We start from the raw sequence: 22,684 nt of genomic DNA, 5'->3' as shown, positions 1-22,684 counted from the left end.
GTTTTCAGTAAGTTTAAAATGTTTAGCCGACTGCGTAATTTGCCATTTTTGTTGAATAAGTTCTACTTTTCATGTCATGAATGTAACATGCCTGTGATAAGGCTTTGCAGTTGTACAATATGGTCAATCTATTGTCTCAATTGTGTTTCATGTGACACGCTGAAGCTAGGCCTACATTCATGCATTGTTTTGCTCCAGTTTAAAATGTTTCTGCCTAATTTGTCAGCTGTGATCAAATGCGTTCAATAAATTCCACTATGTCATAAATTTAACATGCCGATTAATGTTTGTATGGTGTATCTCATCTAGGCTTCTCTTAGGCTATGTTCAATCAAATTGGCTTTTCCCACCCTTTTCTTTCTGTGCCCACCCATTTGAACATTTCTGGCTACTACTGAATCGAGCATAGGAGTAGAAAAACCTATTCGTTTAGACTGCCGACTGAGGGGGAAAAAAGAGATTCCGTTGCTCTGTCCGAGTGGTCATTTAAATATAGATCTTTAGATTAAATGGTGTGTGGTAAAGTTATAATCGGACTGGTAGGCCTAGTCTGATTTAACACTGCAAAGAAGCAGCAGCTGGCAATGGAAGTCAATAAATAATTTCCGGGTCAGAGCAATCGGAAAAAATAAATATCAAAATCAGTTTTGGGCCTGAGGCCCAAAAGTCTGAAAAACAAAGCATTAGGCCTATTTGTTGGTTTGTATCACATTCATAAACAAATAATGAAAAAACAAGTCCTTTTTTCGTTTTTTCATTTTGGATTCTCAATTGAATATCAAATGAACGAATGATATACGAACCATTTAGCACCATTCATCATGTTGTATTAATCACTGTAATTCAGTCAACATAAACAGAAATGGAGAAAATCCCTCCTGATATGTATGAGGTAGGCTACATTTCTATTTCCTGTAATTCTCAAGTGATAAGAAAATGAACTGAAAGTCACTTTGGCTAGTAGATCTTGTTTGGAGGTCGTGTTTGTCTGTCCCATTCTCATGCTCCGCATACTCCACCTTCCTAACAAGCAGGTCAGTGTTCTGCTGCACATTGAGACAGTGGCACATTGGTCCACGATAGTGCTGACATGCTGCACATCCAAAGGTCAGTTTCTACTCTACTGATAACGAAGCTGGGGTGAAAAAAAGACTGGAAAACAAATCTCAACGCACGATTGGTCCTTGACTGTAGCATTTTTCTCCTGCTCTGACTGCTTTTTTTGTGTTGCTTTTCTCACTCTTTCACTCTCTCACAGCAGAGTGCTAGTGTAAATAAACAGAAGGAGTGGTCCCAGCCGAAACAGAAAGAAGGGAAGAAGGGCAGAGAGAGACCTGAAGGTATATGGTGTGTGTGGGAGGATAGGAGTGACAGTGGGAGACAATAAGATTAGGCAGATGTGAAAAAGAAAGTAAGAAGAGAGAGAGAGTAGAGCCTGGAGAGAGAGAGGAAGTCTGATAAGTGGTCGGGGGGAAATGACTGTTGACTTCTTCATGCGGGACTGACAGCTTCAGCGGCTGTGTGGATTCTAGAGTGAGGATGGATCGTGGAGAGGGGAAGAAGCGCTATGTGTCCACCCTGCATGTGCAGCTGTCCCCTGGCACTCGGACCATAGTGACCACCAACAGACGGATGATGAGCGCAAACAAAGCACTGGACTCAGGTAAGGGCTAGCTGTCAGATTTTGTATAAATGAGACAGAGTGCAATGAGAGATTTATATGTACATTTCTTTCTCCTCTCTCTCTCTCTCTCTCTCTGTGTGTGTGTGTGTATGTGTGTGAGTGTGTGAGTGTGCGTGGGCGGTTGTGCGTGTGTGAGTGAGGTTAGGTTTGTTACTGTAAACGTTTCTCCTGCGGGTCACTGCTGTTGATATGGAGTGTTGAGCAAACAGTTATAGTGTGCACATCCCACCTTCTGGCAGGTGCAGGACAAAAGAAAACTATAGGCCTACTCAATTGAAAAAATATAATGTCCGCAAAAACACTGCTTTTGACTCGTTTCGACCCTGCTGGGTCTTCTTCAGGCAAATGGACTGAAGAAGACCCAGCACGGTCGAAACGTTGCATTAAATAATTGGGAGTCAAAAGCAGTGTTGCGGACATTATATTTTTTCAATTGGATATGGAGTGTTGCCCGTTCATAGCATGTCAGGACAGAGCTCGGCGGGTCGTCTTAATCTGCAGTCATCGGCGATAAGGCCTCCTCCGCTTTCACTTCTCCTCTGTGCCGGCGCGGCCCATGCTAGCCCAATAATCCCTCTAAAGCCACTTCTGGACTCATAAACTGCACTTCGTTCCAAAAAAGCAGAAGCAACAGAGCAAGCTGAGACACATTTGTGTTCACCGTAGCAGTTTATTTGTGTTCAGCCTAATTCTGCAGAAGGGTACTTTTATGCACCATTCAGTGTTGAATCTTGAAGACAGGTTTATGTCAGTTTACTGTCTTAGAAAAAATAACTCTGTCACATCAACCGTCAACAACAAGTTCATACATCTCTTAGTGACATTAGTGGTGAAAAGGCAACAACGGTATTTCAGTTCCTGACTGGGCAAATAACTTGCTAGACAAACAAAAGCTTTCCCCTTTTGGTCATGATCAAAAAAAGGACTGAGACACTGAACTGATCACCAAATCAGAATGGACTTCTGCTTTTGTATTTGTCTGAGTGAAGCCACTGACTCAAGGTATATACAGAATAATTAAGCAACTATGTATATCAACAGAGAAGAGCACAGCTGAGTGACTTTTCTTATGATCAGACCAGTGTGATTGGAGAGAGGGAAGACGCTGAACAATCTGACCATTCACAGTACTGTCCAGGGGGAGAAGCGCACGGTCTGGTTTTGCCTTATGTAACAGATCCCCATTGTACTAGAATGATAGCAGGTCCACTAGAGGAGAGGTGTGACAATCCTTCCTTGTCTGTATGTGGAGAGGTCAGAGCAACCAGGCCTACGGGGTCAAAGTTCACCTTATTCAAACACTCTGGAACAATACTAGAGTTTTCCTTCGATGAAGAAAAAAAAGGACCCTGCGTGTAAGGGGCTTTTTTGGGTGTGTCCAATGGCACATATCAAAGCGTTCCAAGCAATAACCTGGCAATCAGGTCATGATTTCAGAGAACAAATACCTTATGTGCAATTAAATGGTCCAATGACCCCCCCCCACACACACACACACACACACACACACACAAACACACAAACACACATACACACACACACACACACACACACACACACACACACACACACACACACACAGGGAAACGGTTAATGTTCAAACAAACCTAGAGGCAAGACCATTAGCTGATAAATAGGAATTTTAAGGAAATGCGGTTGACACATCACTCAGGGTTCCTACGCAGTGGAAAACCTGGAAAAGTATGGAATTTGATTTTAGTAATTTCCAAGTCTGGATAAGTATGGAAAAAAGAAACAAGGGTATGGAGAAATATTTGTGTTTCCGGACTATTGCATCTACAGTACTAATCACTTCACTCAGGTCATAATGAACCATTCCCTGTTGTTTAGCTTAACTGTCAGTCCACATCATCAAGATACAATTGAATGGGGGTCCTCAGAAAAAAAAATTCTCCTACAAGGGGACCCTGGTACCAAAACCAAATTGAGAACCCCTGTTCTATGCAAGTGCCCTACACCATTGTGCACTGGTATGTTTGCGTAGCTCTGCTATTTTCGTCTAAAACACTGGTAGACTTTGATTTTGTGAAAGATACCAAGACATGGATACTGCATTATCTGATAAACTGTTATTGCAAACAAATAATATTGTTTATGGTGATTTCTGAGGCCTCTGCCAGCAGTGCACTAGTCTCCAACATATGTAGGCTATGCTGTATCTACAGAGAACTAAAAATGTGAGTGCACCTTCCAACACAGCACTTCCCCCAACGAAAAGTATCCAAGGGCTACCAAGTTAATAATAAACATTATTATACAGCTCTTCACAATGCTAGTAGAACACTCCATTGACAATGTCTAGAATATGGTCAGAAAAATGTACCGTGGCCCCCAGCCGTGGCGCAACTGGCTGGGGGACCTGCACCGTACGCCGGCGACCCGGGCTCGATTCCCGCCCCGTGGTCCCTTCTGGATCCCACTCCGACTCTCTCTCCCACTCACTTCCTGTCACTCTCCACTATCCTGTCGCATTAAAGGCATAAAAGCCCCAAAAAATATACTTTAAAAATATACAAAAAATAAAAAATTTACCGAAAGTTTGAGTATGGAAAAAGTATGGAATTTTGAAATGGAAAATGTGTAGGAACCCTGATCACTGCTTAATAGAAAAAGCATGTTGTTCACAAACAAAGCAACAGCAGGAATGACCTAGTTGATGGTGACACCAAAACAGGAATAGAAGGGTTTCTGAAACTGATGCAACTATTTATGAGCATGTAATGTAATATCATCCTTGTATTCCAGGGGCTAAAAACAAAAGTAATTTGAAGCCACTTCTGTGGAATTCTTCAGTGGAAAAGTGTCTGCGTCTCCATGTCACAACATGTTTAAAAAAATGTCATTTTAAAATTACAAGTGGGGACTGTAAGGCAAAATCAACACTGTAACATCAGCACTGCCCAGTTTTTTTGTTATTATTATGTTATCTATGTGTTTGCATTTTCTTTTATCTTTCGATCACTGTCATCGCCACTCCCTCCTATTATTTCCTCATTCCTCTTATTCCAACCAGATCCTCTATCTGTATTTCTCCTATTTAGGCAAGGCAAAGCATGATGTTTATTTATATAGTAGTGCATACACAATGTAAATTCAATGTGCTTTACATACAGTAAATAAAAGAAAAGAATAATAGAAAAATAAAAGCATAAACGGGCAATAATTTAAGAATAGTTTAAAAAGTAAAGTACATGAAATAGAACTAGATGTACCGCATAGCGGTACATAATATGACCGCCGCTCAGTCCTGTACATCCGTTCCGCGAAAATAAATCACACTTCAATTTGTCTCCATATTTTACTCCATCCCCCACTATTGAAACGTTTGTGTATGTTTGTTTGGCATGCCTGAGTGTGTGTGCGGCTGCAAAGAAAGTAGCCTACTGGTGCTGAAAAGGTGAATAGATTGTAGAATAGCCAAAGAAGATGTAGCATTGTTATAAAACCTTTAAAATCTCTAAACAATCACAAGTAGGGCAGTTCATCACAGTTCATCCATTGCAACTGGATTGATGAAAGGTCACTTACACCTGTAGGCTACATTGTATTTGGGAAAAGCAAAAGGTATCAGCATCATTTTATTTATTTATTTATTTATGTATTTATTTATAAATAAAAAAAAAACATCTCTGTCAGTTCCATGCCGTTTTCAACAGCTATCAAAAACAAAGGTCATTTTTGGATGGATGGATTTTTTGTGAATGTTTCTTCTTCTACATGATTTTAGTCATCTTTAGTTCATGTAATATTGTCAATGCACAAATTAAGTAACAATAGTCTGAAACGTTATTGTTAATGCACAAATTAAGTAACAGTAGTCTGAAACGAAATGCTGTTTCACATCTAACCAGTGGTGCAAATAACTGACATGTCCAAATGGGCCTTGAAGAAATGCGTCGCTAGACTGTTCATATACATTTTAACGGGCCAAAGTTGAAGAGCTGTTGTCCGATATTGTTTGTGCAAATATAGGCTGATTCATGTTCCCTTGCATTGTGTAACTGAGGTCCATGGCTAGTCTGGCTTTCACCAGACCAAGCTCAATATTTAAAAAAATCAAAAAATAAATAGCGGGCAGATCAGGCTGGGTTCACCCAGCCTAGTCCAAAGGCACCCGATATTGTTTAATTTTCCGATTGAGATATCCACGCTCTGGCTATTCTAAATGCAAAAATGCATCAGGGAGTTATGACAAAACTGTAACTAACAAACTAGATCCTAATAGAAAGCTGTTAGCTTCCCTAAGCTACAGGTAGGCTTATAAGGTAGGCATATTTACAACATTGGCTAAATTGTCAATAGGCTATGCTGGCGACACAAATAAAATCTCCTTTGGAAACCAATGGCTTACGCCTTACAGTATCAAGCGGACTTAAACTGCCATATCATGGCGAAAAGTTGTAATAAAATTCACGCAGCTCCATGAGTCAAGGAAAGCGCGAATGAAGTAGCCACTTCTAAATGGGACCCCACTACACAGTAGCTTAAGGTGTGTTGTTGCTAAAGCAGCCATAATGAAATGAAGTAGGGCTGAACGATTTATTGCATTTGCGATAATATCGCGATATGATGAAACGCGATTTTCAAACCGCAAAGGCTGCGATTTGTAATATGTGACGTCAACAAAACGCATTTATACTTGAGCTTGACGAGCGCCACCGACTCTTAACACCGACCACTGAAGAAGCAAAAAATGTAAACAAGAGGACCAGCTAACAGTGTCAAGAAAGGTCTGATCACTAGAGCTACTTTGGTTAAAAATAAACCTCTTCATTACCTTTTGCTCGAACCTGCCATGCCCCTGGTTCTAGTTCATAAATACCCTGTGCTGCTACTCTGGCTGGTAACTTCGTTCACTTGTCCAGCTGATGATTAAAACTCCACGACTGTTTAGTCATCTGTGCACTGGGGACTTTTTTTACTGGAGTACAGTGACAGTGGGGGCATTTGCATTTGCGGCACAAACATTTCATCACAGGTAATGAATTGATGCATAATGTTATTCTCAAGTAGTTGACACAGCTAACCACCAAAAACCCAGCTGTTCTAACATTAGCTTACCAGCTAAGGCTCTAGGCTACATACATGCTGCTAACTGCTGATAACTTTGCCTGTTTAAAGAGTTTTGTCTCCGCGATTGGCTTTGTTGTGATATGAACAAACTAGTTAATTTGCATGCATGCGTATTGCGCTGCGGTGTTGATGATGCTAACCTTTAGTTAACACCTAGCCGAACGGTCATTCGGCCGCATTTATTTGCGCTACAACAATCTACAGTAGTTTGTTCCGATTCACGTGCAAGTAGCCTACAGAGGAGAGGAGCGGGTGTGTGTGTGTGTGTGTGCGTGCGCGCGCGTGTATGGAGAGCACAGGACAAGGAGAAGCCGTGTCAGTGCCACTACATGTAGACCTATTTTTTAACTAACGAAAGAAGATCATATCTACATGAAATAGAAACAAAATAGAAACGTATCAGAATCATTAAATGTTTACAAGGCTGGGAGTTCAACAAATATAGGACAGGTCTACTAATGTGATTAAAATAGTTAAATAAAAAATATTTCATTCATCAATCTTATTCAATGACCTAATGCCATCATAACATAGGCCTGGGCTCCAGGAAAGAACAGTTTATGTTTAACGTATCTAATTTTGTGTTGGTCATACTATAGAATAATATATTGCTTGTCTTTGTTGAATAAGACAGAAGATAAAGAGCTTAAAAATAATCGCATATCGCATCGCAATCGCAATATTGGTGAGAAAAATCGCAATTAGATTTTTTCCCAAAATCGTCCACCCCTAAAATGAAGGTGTCATTGTTTGGATACTTCACACACACGTGCTTTTTAATTTCACAGACTACAACTACCAAGCTGGAATCAAAGCACATCGATTCCCCTCTCACACCCTGCACGCACTTAAAACAAAATAAACAGGCGTCTCAGTCTCACGCATGTATAGGCAAAACTGTATCAGACCGGTGTAACGTTGGTAAATCTTCCATTGCACAGAATGATTTTTGTAGCACGTGCAACAAATCGACAGTCGAAAGATACGACAGTCGAAAGATACAATTACAGTGCTGCTATCAATTTGCTTGGTATAACCGCATTTATAGTTTTCTACAGATGCAATCAATCAAATTGGCCTCCATCACTCAACCAACGCTAACAGTAACATTACCTAGGTCCTTATTGATATTATAAGATTAACGTACCTGCAGTAAAAACCAAGCATGTCCGATAAACATCCTCAGATTTATTTCGGCTTCAAGAAGAAATGGGAATTACATTTCATGTGAACATTGTCCTATCCTTATTAGACGTTCTCTGCGGTAAACAGTCCTTGTAGGAAGCGTCCATTGTTTTTCCAAAACACTTTTAACTTCCAACAAAATTACGTCTCACTGCAACGATGCGCCATCTAGTGGACAAACGACTACTTATCGCCAATACTGGAAATGCAGCCATGATGATGATGATGAATATTTATTTTGGCTTTCTTTTAATCCTACTGAATTTGTAATTATGTATCGGCTGTTCTAATACCGATAGTATGTGGGTGCCTGTGTGTGTGTGCATGTGTATATGTGTGCACCGCCATCTACAGGCCAATGAGTGTACCGTCACTAAATGTACACAAAACCTAATTTTTTTAGACCCCCCCCCCATGGATGAAATTCTACAAAACTCAGGCGAAAATAATTCTGTGGAAATGCATGGATTACAGTTTCTTCCAGTAGCAGCAACTGGAATCCATGCATTTCCACGGAATTATTTTTGGAATCTGATCCCTTATCATACCTGTTCATTCTTACTCGTCGCTCGACTTATCGTGACTAAATTCAAGATGGCTGCAAACGCTAAACTTCGAGAAGATACTGTCTGTATAAATCGTCTTGTAAGTAAACTACCAGTGCTTTTTCAAAGTTCTCAATGTCTCGTTTTAAATGTCAGGGCCCTTGGAAGTCTACCAATGAAGTGTGGAGATACATTGAGCCTCGTAAATGGTGTAAAACAGTGATTTATTTGCATGGCTATGCCGATGCCGAGGCACCACCATTGACCGCCTTGTTGGTAGCATCGGCTAACTAGCGCCAGATTTCGGAGTGCAGGGGACAAGCCGAGATGGGCTATGAGACATACGTTCACACTCGGTATCATGTTTCAAAACACTTTAGGTCAAAATAACACCGGAATTCTCCTTTAACCTCATTGGAGTTTGTGCGCGTTCACATAAAAGGGGCGGGTTGCAGCGCAAATCACCACTTTCAGTGATGACGCGTTCACCTTATTTTACGGATGAGGAATGCAAAATTATTATGACAAGTTATGAGGAATTAAAACCCACTTTACGACAAAAATCAAATACGTCGGCAGTGAACAAAGCAAGGCAAGGCTGTTGGCAACGTATTGCAGATCGGGTAGCCTAAATGCCTAAAAGTAAAGTTTTATTTCCACATGTTCTTCAAATACGGAGGATTAATAGCTTATAGAATTTATTTAATGAGTTGAAATAATTAAATTGCCTATTTTGAGTTCATAGAAATGCCTACAGATGCAACACAATTTAGAAGTGGGCATATAGATTACAGTAATAAGGATAATTGAATGTTTAAGTGTATGCCTAATCCTGTGAACATTTCAGATGCAACACCATTGCCAAACGCACATGGCAGGTGAAAATGAAACACAAACACATTATTCAGAATAGTGGTTTATATAGTCATAGCTTGCATTAATATTTCTTAATTATGAAAACATGTAGGCCTAGTATGCTTATAGCCTTCACTTGGCCTCTGTTTTACAGCTAACAAGAAAAAGGTGTCTTTGAACACTACTGTAAGGCACCAGAGTGTTTTACAGCAGAGGAGTTGGCCATCGCAAATAATAGTGGAAGGCCGATTATGGAGGGGGTTGAGGGAGGCATTCGGTCGGATTCTGGTGAGGAAATGTGTAGCCTTTATGTGCAGGGTACAGTAATATGACATTCAATTCACTACGTTTGTTAAAATGGTGATTTTAATTTATTAGGCCTAGGCCTACTGTAGGCTATGTCCGATTTATTCTTGCTCAGATGTTCAGCATACTGTAGGCCTATGTCCAATTTAATTTCGGACATACAGTATTCTTGGTCAGATGTTCAGCATCACCACATGAATGTCCACGTACGGGCATTGAGACGTCTTCCTAGATCATCTGACAAAGATAACGAATTCCCTCGGCTGACAATCTATATCTTCATAGAGAATATCGTCCGGGTAGGCTATATATATTTTCTGACGGTCTCTAAAACCCCTCGCCCTGCGAAGAGAGTCCCTCACGATTTGCGCTCCAATGTCGTATGCAGTAGGGGTGGGCGGATTGATCTAAATATCGATAGTATCGATGCCAACACTGGTATTGGTATTTGATCGATACAACTGTAATTGAATCGATATTTTAATTTAAATATCTCTCCTCTAAGTTCACTAGTTGCTTGTGTCTTCCACCTCTACAATCCTGAGCGAACGCTGCTTTCACATCTTGCCCACTTTGCTCCTTCTCCCGCTCCTGCTGCTCTGCTGTGATTCGTTGTTGTGTAGTCACGTGACTCACTGACACAACGCGCAGAGGAGCAGCGAGGCTGATAGCACATTGAATGAGAGATCAGGATGGCCGAGAGGAAAAGAAGTGTTGTGTGGAGCTATTTTATAGTACTACAACTTGTGATACGTGTAAAAAGAGCATTCGATACTGTGGCAACACTACAACCTATACAAACACTTAAAAACACATGTCAAGGAAAATGCTGAGCTACAAAAACGAAGAAATGAGGAGGGAAATCCATCCACTTCCAGACCCCCGGCACAGAGACAGAGTTCGTTGGGAGAGTCATTTCAGAGAGGCAGAGAATACCCAGGTAGCTTGTAAGAGTAGGCTAATATTATGTTAGCATGTCATATCCTGTCTTCAGTTAGTGTGATTGCTCAAGAATAAGACATCGCGAAGCTGAGAGCAACCTGACGAACTTTAATTCTTACATTTAGACCTGAGCTGTATTCACTTATCCTGCGCGCCCCCTCTAACATTAGATTACATTTGTGCAACTTGTGCACTTGTTATTTAGGCCTACAGCCTAACGGTGTGCTAATATAATGTCCATTGTCTATGGCAAAAACCTTTGAGCTGTTGTCTAAGATAACAACTGGCTCGTCCATATGCTTGCATATAGGCTATCATGCACTCCTGATTGCTTCCATCTAGTCAAGCATGTCCATCATTACCGCATATATTGATAAACTAGAAAATAAACATGAATGTTGTTGAGCAATCACACACATTTTGTTGTAGGCCTAGTATAGATCAGACGTTCAAATAATATATGCAGCCCATTGAAACGTGTTATCTATAAACATAGTATTTTTTGCTCATGTGACCTGCTTTATTTAGGCTAAATTAAAACCAGAAAAAAGGGAGAGATTTTTGTTATTCGTTATTTATTTATTTTTTAAAAAGGCTGTAAAATTTGGTTTGCATTTATTCTACAGTGCCTAATAACTAATAATTCTGTGCACTTCCATACATTAATAAAAACATATTGCCTAAATAATTGATCATTCATTCACCTCAGAAATAATGACATCCTGCTCTCCCCTACACAAAAGTATTTAGTGAAAAAAGTAGTGAAAAAAGTATCGTATTGGTATCGGTATCGGCAATACGTATTTGGTATCGGATCGATACCAAATTTTGCAGTATCGCCCACCACTAGTATGCAGGGTGCGTTTTGTGGGGGGGGGATGGTGAGGATTTCCCCCCCTCTGGTTTTCCTATCCCTACCTCTGCTAAATTATTTTTATCGTCGGGGGGGACAACATTTATCCCCCTCTGCCCCTCATATTGATTAATGCTACTTCATATAAGTAAAGCGCTGCAACGTGAGAACAGTCTAGTAGGCTAGCCTACATAATAATCTGACATCAGAAATGCACCGTCACCGTCAGCACTGATGCTGCTGACACAGTGGCTGCGTGATAACTTAATTTGGCCTTGATCGGCCCCAGCAGTGGCGCGACTGGCTGGGGCACCTGCACCGTACACCGGCGACCCGGGTTCGATTCCCGCCCCGTGGTCCTTTCCGGATCCCACCCTGACTCTCTCTCCCACTCACTTCCTGTCAGTCTCCACTATCCTATCTGAGTAAAGGCATAAAAAGCCCAAAAAATATACTTAAAAAAAAAAAAAAAATTGGCCTTGATCGTGCAGGACATTTCAGAATGTCGAGTGTGTAATCCATCATAAATGGCTAGGTTCAATGGAAAAGTTAGCTGGACAAATTAAAGAAAACGAGAATGATTCAGTGAAGCATAATAATGTTTTAGAACCTTCAAAATTAGAAAACTGATGCAACTGAGATGGAGGACAACTGCACATAGAGTAGAACGTAGGCCTATTGTCCGAAGGAACTTACATTAAATGAGGAGATATTTGCTGAATGTCACAAAAAGTGTTACAGAAATTACTTGGCATCGCTTATTCAATGGCTCTCTACCGAAACACCTGTAGTTTGCGGAGGACGAACGAGAAAGCACTCGTTTGATAAATCAGCCAGTAGTAGACAAATAACTTTTAGAAATAATCTGTACTGCAAAAACGAATGTTGGTGGGTATTTAAACTATCTAGTGGGTGTTTTAACAGCTGCAAGAAATAGAAGCTTCATGGTCTTTATGTTCTGGTTCGTAAATTATTTTCATAAAACTTCAAGTTGCCCTATAACTTTACTCTCCAAACTCTTCACTGCACTGTAGGCAATTAACTGACAGTATGATAGGCTATTTATTTTCTGTAGGCTACAATAAACACATTTATTTTTTCAACTTTTGGGGGGGGGGGGGGGTTACAAACTTATTCAAAATCATCCCCCCCTCTGGTTTTTACACAAATCGCATCCTGGTCGTATGGATCATCCAGGTACGCTGACATGTCTCGGGAGAAATTGTTAGTGGAGGGGTGGTACTTATAAAGGGTGTGGTTAACGGAAACCTCGGGTTAACCAAGAACATAACCTGCTCGGAGCAGGTTTGAGATGCAGCGTAAATTGCCATGGCAGCATACCTCGGTTAAAACCTATCCACCTTTCGTAGTACAGGTTAATCGGGAAGTTACGCCACACGTGATCAAGTTACTCTCGAAGTTACCCAGATAAACCAGTAACCCCGCTTCGTAGTACAGGCCCCTGATTAGATCAGTTAGCAGAAAGCATCTGAGAAGAGTTTGGTCTTAAGTCTAGATTTGTAAGTGACTAAGTTGGGGCATCTGGAATAATAATAATAATAATAATAATAATAAGTTTTATTTATATAGTGCCTTTCTCAGAATCAAGGTCGCCTTTACAAAGTCAACACAAACAAAGCAAGACAACACAAAAACAGACAGACAGTCAAAAAAAGGCATTTGCGATGAGTCAAGCGGTGGCGGAAGGTGAAAAGTGTTCCTGAAACAGAAAGGTCTTGAGGTGAGCTTTGAAGAAAGAAAAGGAGGGACTGTGTTTAGTTGCTTAGTTCTAACAGCGGGTTTTAGCAACAAGTATTTCCCCTATGAGACATTGAGAGGTCTAGAAGGCTGGAAGGTGTAGCCTACTGCTGAAGCATGTCAGATAGGTAATTAAGTTCCATTCCATTTAGTGATTTATAAAAAAAATAAAATAAAAAAAAAGCAGTTGTGCTTTAAAGTCAATTCTGTGACTTCCTGGAACCCAATGCAGGGACATTTCGGAGTTTGGAGGGATGTGTTCTTTCAGTTCTTTTAGTTTTGGTGAATACCCTAGCTGGTGCATTTTGTATCACCTTACCTGAAACAGTTTGACTTGAAGTCTTTCCTACTTTCTACCAAATGTAATGACTTCAGTTCTTTCAGGTCTTCCCATTTCCTTATCATTTCCTTATTGTTAACCACCCCATAGCTCAGACTTATGTTATATGGCTCCACACAGTTGCCCTAGATGTCCACTACTCTCTCTGTTCTGTGTCCACCGGCCTCACATCCGGTCATTAGTCACAGCCTGTCTCTCATGTGCTCCGCTCTGTGGTGTGTTGCTGTGTTTGAATGGTACACAAGTCTACGCAGCAGAACCTGTTTCAACCCAGCTATCTTTCTGTGTTTATCTATTTTGCTGATAAAGTTTTGTTGGTAGACGCACGCACATGCTTACATACACACGCGCGCACACACACACACACACACACACACACACACACACACACACGCACACGCACACGCACACGCACACGCACACACACACACACACTCACTCTATTTCTCTTTCTCTCTCAACAGTAGACAAAAACACAAATGGAAATAATCAGGACTTTGAGAGAGTGTGCCAGACGAAGATCAAGCCGCCTGCATCTTCCCATGTGTTTTCCCCAACCTCAGAGAGTCTGAATGGCTCGAGCCCCAGGTCACCACTGACACCCTTGGGTGAGGGCAGTGTTGCTGAAGGACTACTGTCACCTGTGCAGAGTCCCCAAACAGAAACCCCAACACGGCGGAAAGGTAAATAAATACACAACATCAACAGCACTGAAATCAAGCATAAACTACTGCACAGGGCTCGCTTTGCCTAAGAACATACACAGCTCAAGCGTACTGTACATGCTCACACACAAATAGACTCCGCCCACAGTTTTTTGTAATATCACCTGCATTTCCCCTTAACTTCCCGCAGAAGCTGTTCTGAAGAGGAGGACAAGTTCAGGCACAGGTACGGTCTCTCTTTTTTGTTCTTTGGCTGCATTTACATGGACATACCCAATGTTAGATACATACAGACTGCACTCCACTTTACACAGCACATCTATGGTGTAGCCACACTAAAGGAAAGATGAACAAGATACAGTAAAGGTGGCATATAATGGGAAAGTGCGGGCAAGATGTTTGTGAACTGTAATGTTCTCACTTTCCAAGCATTGCTTAGGAATTTTATGTTCAAATTTATGTGCAGGCTTACTGAGTCTAGGAATGCCATTTTAAGGTCTTTGACGGACCCTAACCTAAGTGAGACAAGATATTCCTTCAGCTTTTGGAAATATTGGAACCAACATTTGTATGTATTTATCCAGTGAGCACACGTGTGCTATGTGTAATTTATTTTATGTGTGTCAGTATACTATGTGTGTCTTTTATATTTGGACCTCGAGTCTGTCAATAAAGATAATAATAATAGACAGTCACAGCAAGACTCAAAAAACACTGAGCTCTCTGCAGGATTGTTAACCTGCCAACACTGTACAAATGTTTCAATCATCCCAGCTCTCCCTTATGGTTGGCTTGTGGTATCTCATTTCCAAGGGGAATATTTACCCCTATGTCTTTCCACTCGGTTTCGAGGGACAAGGGCTAGGGGTAAGATGATGGGATAGGGGAAGGGGAAGGGATAAAACAGAGAAATGAGATTCAGCGTAAGTACTCACAGATCACAGTGTTTCGTTTTTTTTGTTTTAGTTTTGAAAGTGAATGAATTTTATCATTGTGTGAGCTGGATTAACATTTTCAGTTTTGTATGAAGGAGTGTGTGTGCGTGTGTGAGAGGGGGGTGGAGTGTGTGAGAGTGACAAAATGAAGTCATTAAACACACAGTAAAAAGCTCAGTTTTCTCATCTGTAATCGCTTTATGACATGCAGGCAAATAGTCCTGAACCCACAGATTTGAATAAATATACATTGCTCATATGACATTGGTAAACCATCAAGCAGGGCCATTCATATCAGGTGATCTTTACTGCTCCTGTGATCAGCCGAATGTAGACTGAAACAAATTAAGCCAGACGTCATAGCATAGACAGCTCCATCACCAATGGCAGCTCAGTTGCATTTCACTCAATCACTTAGATGGCCAGCAGCAGTAACTCAAATTGGATGGATGTAAATATTATGGCTCACTGTGCCTGGATGACTACATTTTTCATAGTAAAGCATTTTTGCTCTGCTCTCCCTCTCTCTTACTGTGTGTGTGTGTGTGTGTGTGTGTGTGTGTGTATATCTCTCTGTGTGTCCAGCCCCTCCATTGCTGTTCTTGACTCCCCCAGCTGTATTGGAGGTTCAGGTTGGGACTGAGGCACGTCTGGCAGCTGAATTCAGTGGCTGTGCACCTGTAGCATCTTGCTGGATTCACAACAAAGAGGAGGTATATATACACACACACACACACCACATACACACAGTCACTCACACACAGTCACTCACACACATGGACACACAAACTCTGTCACTGCCCAGGTGCACATGCGCACACACCCACAGTCTCTCTCTCTATATGTCCTCAGACATAACCAAACACATGTATATATACAGTAATATACAAGACACACACACAATAAATACTGAAACTCTCTCTCTGTCTGTGTGTAGGTGAGAGACAGGCCTGGGTACCTTATAGAGAGCAGTGACGAGCGCAGCACTCTTATAATCTCCGCAGCTCAGCCAGAGGACGCCGGCCTCTACTGCATCCTGCTACGCGACCGCAAGACCTCCGCTCAGCAAACACTCACCCTGTCTGTCGCTGGTATGCATTGCCTCTCTCTCACACACACACACACACACACACAGACACACACACACACACACACACATACACTCACCTGGTAATGTTCAGAGGTCTCTTTTGCATGATGCACTAGCCTCTCTTTAGCTGGATCAAAGAGCAATACACAGCACAAAGCATCGTCACAGGCCCTCTGAACTCTCCCTGTGAGTTTCTTCAAGCATCCTGAAAGTTACTGCCAGTCTGCTAGTTTCAGTCCTTGTGTTTACTCACTGTTGCTTGGTATTTGATTGAAAGTACTAAATTACTCTTCATGTGCCAACATCATCCTTTAAACACATATCCTTGCAAGCTTCCCACTCTAACGTGTGTGTGTGTGTGTGTGTGTGTGTGTGTGTGTGTGTGTGTGTGTGTGTGTGTGTGTGTGTGTGTGGGTTTGTGTGTGTGGGTTTGTGCTCCAGACAGACCCCATCCTCCGGCCTCCTGTCCTGTGGTGTCCTTCAACCCGCAGGGTCCTGTGATCTCCTGGTCAGGTCCCAGCTACGACGGCGGCAGCGCTGTCACAGGCTATGTGGTAGAGGTTAAGGAAATACACCCAGGAAAACCAGGGGTCTGGCGTGAACTCACGGCCCAGTGCAAGAGCACATCCTTCAGGCTCCACTCTGAGCTTCAGCCCCAAGGGGAGTACTGCTTTCGGGTACGCGTCTGTAACACAGTGGGTGTGAGTGAGCCAAGCGAGGAGTCACAGGTCTTTCAGATGGAGACTGCAGGTGAGAGATTCCGCTGGATGAAGGCCTTAGCTTTATAGAGAATGTTGTGTGGCCAATTGCCATCCATTGCTTTTCTAGTTACAGTATATCTGCAGATAGCATTTTAATTATAGTCAGTAGTTAGAAACCAAACATAAGCACTTTTAAATATTTACCTTTGACCAATTCCCCTCAGAAGTAGTAATTATTAGTGCAAAAAGTGTCACACAACAAACATCAGGCAATGCCTTTGGATTTGAGGAGACATGCTTTCCAGATAAAAAAAAAAAGCTTTATTGTGTTTGTGTGCGTGTTTCATGATTCCCAGAAGACCAACAGGAGATGCCACCGCAGTATGTGGATGTCACAATTGACACACTCCACAAGGTCACCGACCACTACAATGTTCTAGAAAAACTGGGATCGTGAGTATAATCAGTCATCAGATAAAAAAAACTTGGGGAAATGTAATCAATTAGTCTCTGCCTTTTCAGAAACGAACACTGAAAGAAAGGAACATGTTAAAAGAAATAAATGAATTAAAAGAAAGTAGCCATGAACAGATGAGAAGCTACAGTGTTTGTCTCTCTCTCCTTTAGGGGTAAGTTTGGACAGGTGTTCCGCCTCAAACACAAGGAAACGGGGCATGTGTATGCTGGGAAGTTCTACAAGGGCCGGCGTGAGAAGGAGAGAGAGGCAGCAAGGAGGGAGATTGAGCTCATGAACCATCTCCATCACCCAAAACTGGTGCAGTGCCTGGGAGCCTACGACAACAAGCCTGAGGTTGTCATGGTGATGGAGTTGTGAGTATGTCTGTGTGTGTGTTGTGAGTATGTCTGTGTGTGTGTGTGTTGTGAGTATGTCTGTGTGTGTGTGTGTGTGTGTGTGTGTGTGTGTGTGTGTGTGGGTGGGTGTCTGTTAGCAGATGTCGGATGTCTGTGTGTGCAACGGTATGAAATAGGCCTGATCTTCTACAGCAGGGAGTTTTTTTTAACAAGAAGTCCTGGAAGGCATTGCAGGTCGTCCCTCACCATGCCTTCAATAACGTAGTTTCACTGTAGGAATCACTTTGTTTTGGGTTCAGCAGTGGTCCTCAGGTTGCTTCCGTAGATCGTCGTAGTTCCTGATTCACAATCAGTGGAAAACACGTTTTACAGGACACACATGAGCCTTAGGCAACATAGTTCTCACAGGAGTCAAGTGATAGCACTCTCCAGCACACAATCAACAATTCAGTTGGTCTCATCTGAGTAGCTGGACTCTGCGGTCACCTGGGTTCAACAATACTAACTTTATTGTTTGAGTACGATATTGTGTGACGCTGTTATAATTCTTTTTTTATGTGGTGCGGGGTGACATGAATTTCTCCTGTTCTGCCGAACAGCATAGCAGGCGGCGAGCTGTTTGAGCGCATCGTGGATGACAGCTACGAACACACAGAGTCCACCAGCGCCCGCTACATGCACCAGGTCCTCGATGGGGTCCGGTTCATGCACGAGCAGAATATCATCCACCTGGACCTCAAACCCGAGAACATAGTCTGTGTGGACAAGAGCGGTACCTCAATTAAGGTCATTGACTTTGGACTTGCAAGCAAGCTGGGTGAGCATGTTTACACGTATGTGCGTGTGTGTATGTCATGTGTGTACAGCTCTGTCTTTTACCTAGGATTAACCATTATCACACTTTGTTGGATAGTACTCCATTTAAGTATTTGTGTAGAGCCCATACTTTGTCATATATAGAGATTTTCCACTTTAAGAGAAACTGGGCATTTTCCAGCTTACAAATGTTGCAGCATCTCCAAACATCCAGATGGTGCTTTAGGAGAAGCATTATTTATCTTCTCTCTTTCAGATCCCTCCACACCCCTGACAGTGATGCATGGAACTCCTGAATTTGTGGCTCCAGAGGTGATCAACTATGAGCCTGTGAACTTTGGCACAGACATGTGGAGCATCGGGGTAATCTGCTACATCCTGTGAGTACTGAATCTTCACTGAGTAATCTCTTTCTGATTGTAAAGTCACAGAGTGTGAAATAGAAATGTGTGTGTGTGTGTGTGTGTGTGTGTGTGTGTGTGTGTGTGTGTGTGTGTGTTCGTGTGTGTGTGTGTGTGTGCTCGTGTATGTGTGTGTGTGTGTGAGTGTGTGTGTGTGTGTGTGTGTGTGTGTGTGTGTGCGTGTGTGCGTGCGCGCGTGCATATGTGTGTGTGTGTGTGTGTGTGTGCATATGTGTGTGCGTGCGCGCGTGCATATGTGTGCATATGTGTGTATGTGTGTGTATGTGTGTGTGTGCATATGTGTGTGTGTGTGTGTGTGTGCGTGCGGGCGTGCATATGTGTGTAGGCTGAGTGGAGAGTCCCCATTCCAGGGCAGCAGTGATGCTGAAACTCTAGCCCTGGTCACGGCTGCACAGTGGGAGTTTGATGATGAGAGTTTCGAGGACATCAGCTCAGAGGCCAGAAATTTCATCAGCTCTCTGCTCAACAAGAACATGAGGTCAGAGGTGACACACACAACCATGTCCTCAACCCCACGCACACTTCGTCCCACTGCAAAGCTTCCCCACCTGAAGAAACACATTACCCATATTTACATAGTGGCCCATTCTCTCTCTCTCTCTCTCTCTCTCTCTCTATATATATATATATATATATATACAAGGATACAAGGATACAAGGAAGTTTATTGTCACATGCATATAGTTACTGGAAGTAAGAAATGCAGTGAAATTATGTCTGGTGTCAGCCTATTTGTGCATTTATGGGGGGGGGGGGGGTAAAAAGTGCAGTAGAAGAGGGGTTTAGTAGATTAAGTGGCAAGGGCTGCATAAGAAAGGTGGGGGAGGATTGCGATTGGGGGGGCACCAACAAGGAGCACCCAAGAGCAACAGGGGCACGGAAAAACTCCCTTACCAAGGAAGAAACCTTGGGCAGATCCACGGCTCAAGGGGCTAACCCAACTGCCAGGGGTCTTGGTGTGTGTGTTAGAGAAGCAGTGTGCAATATGTGTGTTGGAGAAGCTTCCTCATGAGACAATGTGCTGTGTATTGGGGCGTGGTAGTGTGCTGTAAGTATGTTGGGGATGTGTGTTGGAGAAGCTTCCTCATGAGACAATGTGCTGTGTATTGGGGGGGGGGGGGAGAGGGAGGGGGCAGTGTACTGCAAGTATGGTGAAGGGACTTACTATTGCAAGCAGAGTACTGTATGATGTATGTGAGTGATGACAGTGAAGATGTGTGTGTGGGCGGGAGGGGAGTGGAGCAGTGACTGTGTGTGTGTGTGTGTAGTGTGTGTGTGGGTAGGTGGGGGCAGTGTGCTGTAAGTATGTAGAGGATGTGTGTTGGAGAGGATGTGTGTTGGAGTGTGTTGACAATGTGCTGTGTATGGGGGGGGGGCAGTGTGCAGCAAGTATGTAGAGGAGGCTTACTGTAGCAAGCAGTGTGCTGTATGTATGTGAGGTGATGACAGTGGGGGGTGGGGTGGGGGCAGAAAGGCTAGGCAATCAAGGACATATATATATATATATATATATATATATATATATATATATATATATATATATATATATATATATATATATATAAACCTGACACACTTAAGACTTCCACCCACCCATCGCACATATACAGATTACATATGCTGTACAGTCCTACACCAATAAATGTCCAAGCCGTACGTGTCAGGCTTGTGCAAAATTCCAGAATTTAATTGAAACTGGCTCTTAAATTCCAATTCAATTCTTGAATTTCACTTGCATTTCAATAGAAGTAGCAAACAGGAAGCAGAATTGATATTCGAATTGTGCTCCTGTGTGTGCAGACGCCGGATGTCCTGTGAGGAGGCTCTAGTCCATCCCTGGATGCTCTCAGCTGGTGGAGGAGCTGCAAAGTGCCTCTCCAAGGATAAGATGAAGAAATTTCTGGCCAGACAGAAATGGAAGGTACTTGAGTATATGTGTGTAGTGGAGGAGAATTATCATGAGAACTATTATTTAGTCCTGTTGACATTAATTAACATTTTTTAACTAATAAGCTAAATATATGGTAAGGGAAAATGGTTGAATGATCCTGAAAATGTGAAGATATCTTGGTCTAAGCAGTAAAAGGAACAGTTCTGAAGACTTATAAAATATTCAGGCAAAAATAGGCAGGTAGTAGACAGGGAACATCTGAGTGTCAAACTAATAAGAAGCGAAGACAGACTGCATGGCAGATGGAGCACTCAGATCAAAAGTGCCATGAGGAAAGTAAAAGACCTCAAGAGACTGATGAGACTCCCTGTTGGTGTGTTCGTGTGTGTGTGTGTGTGTGTGTACAGAAAACTGGAAAAGCTCTCTTGGCTTTGAAGAGAATGACACTGAAACCCAAAGAAGGCTCGATGTCTGTAAGCAGCCCAGTGGAGGGTAAGGAATGCACATTTGGACACAAAGAGTTTACCCCCCCCCCCCCCCCCCCCACACACACACACACACACACACACGCACCTTTAAAGACTGTAATGGTTTATGCCCTCTGTGCTGTAGACTCCCCTGAGGTGCTGGAGGCTTTGGAGAGGAAACTTCAGTCTACACCACAGTTCAGCCAGAAGCCCTCAGATGTCTCAGTAGCAGCAGGATCAACAGCCCTGTTTACATGCAAAATCACAGGTATCAATGAACCCACACACTCTTATCTATGCACACACACATGCACAAACCCACAAACACACATTCCGAAATGTACAGCTCATCAATGAGTTTGACCCCTTGGTTGGTTGTAATCCCCTCTCCCTACCTGTTTTCTGTGCCTCCTCCTGCACAGGCTACCCTGACCCAGAGGTGCAGTGGCTGAAGGGGGAGGAGGATCTGGAGGAGCAGCCCTCCCGTGTGACCGTGGACTACGAGGAGGACGGCAGCTGCAGCCTCAAACTGGAGAAGGTGGAGGCAAAGGACTCCGGAGTTTACACCTGCAGAGCCGTCAATGACCAGGGGGAGGCAGTGTGCTCTGTGACACTCACTGTGAAGAACAGAGCTAAATGTTGATGTTCACATACTAGTGTGTCTCAAACAGAAACGGACACACACACACACATTTGCGGTGCCTTGTGTTCATGACTATGATGGTGAGAGAATTTAGGTTTTGATTTGCTTTAAATAAATCTAATTTCTCTGCTCTTACTGCATGTGTATGGTTACATAATGACAACTAATTACAACCATACTTGGTGGTGGTGGAAATTGAGTCTGATACTCCAATTATGTGAATAAAAATGCTGTACTGACGAGGGAGAAAAAGAAAATAGTCAGTGGTAAAATCTGTCATACAGCTAACAATAAACATAATTTCCTGAAGTTGTTGTGTTGCTATCAGTTACTGTAGGCCCTATATCTCACTTCTGGTGTGTTATTCACAATGCCCAATCAGTTAAATAGTTTAAACGTAGATTTTTTTCATGTGGCCAATATTTTGAATGAGCCTACTGCATTTTATTGTAGATTAAATGTAGGTGTGTTGTTGCCTTTTAATTCAAACATTGCTCCACAAAAAAAATAAAATAAATTTGACTGATTTGGTGCTTAAAAAATACACAGTTAGTGATACTCAACAGAGAGCCTTGCAAAAATCTCAACCAAAAATTCCACTTAATGGACTAACGTAGGACAGCATTTGCTGATTCGTAGACAGATGGTCATAAGATCAGGAGGAAGAAGTTTAACTAAA

At 42.4% G+C, this 22,684-nt stretch overlaps 1 protein-coding gene across 1 annotated transcript; it reads left to right on the top strand.

Annotated features, from left to right (window-relative positions):
- Positions 1 to 1,102: 1,102 nt before the first annotated feature.
- mylk5 (myosin, light chain kinase 5) lies at positions 1,103 to 22,314 on the top strand. Its single transcript, XM_076265107.1, has 15 exons — positions 1,103 to 1,663; positions 14,027 to 14,245; positions 14,418 to 14,453; positions 15,748 to 15,875; positions 16,100 to 16,253; positions 16,694 to 17,002; positions 17,310 to 17,406; positions 17,581 to 17,784; positions 18,366 to 18,583; positions 18,839 to 18,962; positions 19,330 to 19,482; positions 20,805 to 20,925; positions 21,303 to 21,387; positions 21,508 to 21,630; positions 21,785 to 22,314. The coding sequence occupies exons 1-15, from the start codon at positions 1,540 to 1,542 to the stop codon at positions 22,003 to 22,005; spliced, it is 2,316 nt and encodes a 771-aa protein (XP_076121222.1). The 5' UTR covers positions 1,103 to 1,539; the 3' UTR covers positions 22,006 to 22,314.
- The last annotated feature ends 370 nt before the right edge of the window (positions 22,315 to 22,684 follow it).

Source organism: Alosa pseudoharengus, unplaced genomic scaffold (genome assembly GCF_046254945.1).
Source record: "Alosa pseudoharengus isolate Yale_2024_CS ecotype anadromous, Long Island Sound unplaced genomic scaffold, YU_APseudo_1.1 YU_APseudo_1.1_scf_4, whole genome shotgun sequence".
In the NCBI taxonomy this organism is placed as follows: domain Eukaryota; kingdom Metazoa; phylum Chordata; class Actinopteri; order Clupeiformes; family Clupeidae; genus Alosa; species Alosa pseudoharengus.
Note: the sequence above shows the minus strand (reverse complement) of the source record. Positions and strands in the feature narration are given on the sequence as shown.